This window comes from Calidris pugnax, unplaced genomic scaffold, assembly GCF_001431845.1.
Source record: "Calidris pugnax isolate Ruff unplaced genomic scaffold, ASM143184v1 scaffold443, whole genome shotgun sequence".
Classification (NCBI taxonomy): Eukaryota; Metazoa; Chordata; class Aves; order Charadriiformes; family Scolopacidae; genus Calidris; species Calidris pugnax.
This window is the reverse complement of record NW_015091173.1, coordinates 7,524-10,704: the sequence shown is the minus strand read 5'-3', so window position 1 is coordinate 10,704 and position 3,181 is coordinate 7,524. Positions and strand designations below refer to the sequence as shown.

The 3,181-nt window shown below is 57.2% G+C and overlaps 2 protein-coding genes across 2 annotated transcripts in view; both read right to left on the bottom strand.

Moving 5' to 3' along the window:
• Window positions 1-512: 512 nt before the first annotated feature.
• On the bottom strand, window positions 513-2,654 carry LOC106898249 (translation initiation factor IF-2-like). The gene is made up of 2 exons (XM_014959387.1): window positions 2,370-2,654; window positions 513-2,296 (listed from the first exon to the last, which is right to left on the bottom strand). Exon 2 carries the CDS (start codon window positions 1,764-1,766, stop codon window positions 513-515), a length of 1,254 nt encoding a protein of 417 aa, XP_014814873.1. The 5' UTR covers window positions 1,767-2,296; window positions 2,370-2,654.
• Window positions 2,655-2,669: 15 nt separating this feature from the next.
• Window positions 2,670-3,181, bottom strand: part of LOC106898250 (nuclear receptor subfamily 2 group F member 5-like) — a 3,032-nt gene continuing 2,520 nt past the window's right edge. Inside the window, exon 2 of the mRNA XM_014959388.1 lies at window positions 2,670-2,967. Coding sequence (XP_014814874.1) covers window positions 2,693-2,967 — 275 coding nt within the window. The 3' untranslated portion in view covers window positions 2,670-2,692. The remainder of the gene's footprint in view (window positions 2,968-3,181) is intronic.

Genomic DNA, 3,181 nt, shown 5'->3' with positions numbered 1-3,181 from the left:
GGATCAGACTGGGATGCTCACTGGGATCAGACTGGGATGAGACTGGGACTGTACTGGGATCAGACTGGGATGCTCACTGGGATGAGACCAGGACCATACTGGGATCAGACTGGGGGGCTTACTGGGACCAGACTGGGATGCTCACTGGGATGAGACTGGGGCTTACTGGGATGAGACTAAGACCATACTGGGATGAGACTGGGGGCCACACTGGGATGAGACTGGGATCCTAGAGGGATCAGACTGGGACAGCGTACTGGGATCAAACTGGGAAGGCACACAGGGATGGTACTGGGGCTGGACACTGGGATAAACCCGGGCTCCATACTGGGATCCAACTGGTCCACAGGGACCACACTGGGGGTGGATGGGGCTTAACTGGGATGATACTGGGAGGGAGCGGCGCCTTCGATCCCTTTTCCTTCCAACCCCAATTCCAGCCAAAAAAAGGTTAAAATATTGAATTTGACAAATTGTATTATTTTTTTAGGAGATAAATATCACCTTTTGCTTTATTTTAGTTTCTCTTTATAAATAGCCCCCCCTCGCCCTGTGCCCGGGGGGGGGTCAGCCCCCCCAAAAACCTGCTTTTCACCCTTAAATTGGGGGGAAAAATCACCCCCACCCAAGGCCCCAGGTCCCCAACCTTTGGGGGTCCCCATTTTTGGGGTCCCATCCCTGGAGTCCCATCTTTGGGGTCTCCAACCTTGGTGTCCCCATCCTTGAGGGTCTCCAACCACAGGGTTCTTGTCTTTGGGGTCCCATCTTTGAGGTCCCCCAACCTTGGTGTCTCCATCTTTGGGATCTCCTCCTTGGGGTCCAATCTTGGTGTCCCCATCTTTGATGTCTCCATCCTTGGTGTCCCCATTTTTGGGGTCCCATCCCTGGAGTCCCATCTTTGGAGTCTCCATCCTTGGTGTCCCCATCCTTGAGGGTCTCCAACCATAGGGTTCTTGTCTTTGGGGTCCCCTCTTTGAGGTCCCCCAGCCTTGGTGTCCCCATTTTTGGGGTCCCATCCATGGAGTCCCATCTTTGGGGTCTCCAACCTTGGTGTCCCCATCCTTGGGGGGGTCCCCAACCACAGGGTCCTTGTCTTTGGGGTCCCCTCTTTGAGGTCCCCCAACCTTGGTGTCTCCATCTTTGGGATCCCCTCCTTGGGGTCCAATCTTGGTGACCCCATCTTTGATGTCTCCAACCTTGGTGTCCCCATCTTTGAGGGTTTTCAACCATAGGGTCCTTGTCTTTGGGGTCCCCTCTTTGAGGTCCCCCAACCTTGGTGTCTCCATCTTTGGGATCTCCTCCTTGGGGTCCAATCTTGGTGTCCCCATCTTTGATGTCTCCATCCTTGGTGTCCCCATTTTTGGGGTCCCATCCCTGGAGTCCCATCTGTGGGGTCTCCAACCTTGGTGTCCCCATCCTTGAGGGTCTTCAACCATAGGGTCCTTGTCTTTGGGGTCCCCTCTTTGAGGTCCCCCAACCTTGGTGTCTCCATCTTTGGGATCCCCTCCTTGGGACCCAATCTTGGTGACCCCATCTTTGATGGCTCCATCCTTGGTGTCCCCATCTTTGGGCTCCCTTCCTTGGAGTCCCCAACCATGGGGTCCCATCTTTGGGGGGGGTGGTGTCCCCATCCTTGGTGTCCCCATCTTTGGGATCCCCTCCTTGGGGTCCCCAACCATGGGGTTCCTGTCTTTGGGGAACTGAATCATTGGTGCCCCCATCTTTGGGGTCTTCAACCTTGGTGTCCCCATCCTTGGTGTCTCCATCTTGGGATCCCCTCCTTGGTGACCCCATCATTGGGGGTCTGAATTGTTGGTGGTTTCCCCATCTTTGAGGTCCCATCCATGGGATCCCCAACCTTGATGTCCCCATCGTTGGTGTTTCCATCTTTGGGGGGTCTGAATCGTTGGTGGCCCCATCCTTGGTGACTCCATCTTTGGGGTGCCAACCTTGGTGGCCCCATCCTTGGTGTCCCCATCTTTGGGATCCCCAACCTTGGTGTCCCCATCGTTGGTGTCTCCATCTTTGGGGGGTCTGAATCGTTGGTGGCCCCATCCTTGGTGACTCCATCTTTGGGCTCCCCTCCTTGGTGACCACATCTTTGAAGGTCTGAATCGTTGGTGGCCCCATCCTTGGTGACTCCATCTTTGAGGTGCCAACCTTGATGTCCCCATCCTTGGTGTCTCCATCTTTGGGATCCCCAACCTTGGTGTCCCCATCGTTGGTGTCTCCATCTTTGGGGGGTCTGAATCGTTGGTGGCCCCATTCTTGGTGACTCCATCTTTGGAGTGCCAACCTTGGTGTCCCCATCCTTGGTGTCTCCATCTTTGGGATCTCCTCCTTGGTGACACCATCTTTGGGGTGCCAACCTTGGTGTCCCCATCCTTGGTGTCTCCATCTTTGGGATCCCCAACCTTGGTGTCCCCATCGTTGGTGTCTCCATCTTTGGGATCCCCTCCTTGGTGACTCCATCTTTGGGGTGCCAACCTTGGTGTCCCCATCCTTGGTGTCTCCATCTTTGGGATCCCCTCCTTGGTGACTCCATCTTTGGGATCCCCTCCTTGATGACCACATCTTTGAGGGTCTGAATCGTTGGTGGCCCCATCCTTGGTGACTCCATCTTTGAGGTGCCAACCTCGATGTCCCCATCCTTGGAGTCCCCACCTTGGGGTCCCCATCCCGTGGTGGCCGGTCACTGCATGGGGCCGTAGGGCCAGTTGAGGGTGGCCCCGGCCAGCAGCATGTCGCGGATGAGGGTCTCGATGGGGGTCTTGCCCACCAGGCGGCTGAAGAAGAGCTGCTGGATGCCGGGGGCGGAGACGCTGCGCAGGGCGGGCAGGCGCAGGAGAAGACGCCCGAAGCGACTGGGTTGGCTGGGGTGTTGTCTCCTCACGTGCTCCTCCAGGGCCACCTGGGACTTCTCCTGCAGCCCCGCCACCTGCCCCGGGTCCGACAGCCCCACCGCGTCTGGGGGGGCAACGGGGAAACTGAGGCACGGCCGGGCCCCGAACCCCCCCTAGATCCCACCTCCTTCATCCCCTCCTCTTCATAGGTCCCACTAAGTCCTGCCCAACCCAGTCCCACCATCATTCATCCCACCCTACTAAGCCCCGCCCACCCCATTTAGCCCCGCCCACTCCATTTAGCCCTGCCCATTCAACCACGCCCATCTTTAGCCCCG

Bases quoted from the DNA above. Each gene is read 5' to 3' on its own strand.
- LOC106898249 (XM_014959387.1), bottom strand. From the start codon at position 1,766: ATGGAGACACCAAGGATGGGGACACCAAGGTTGAAGACCCCAAAGATG.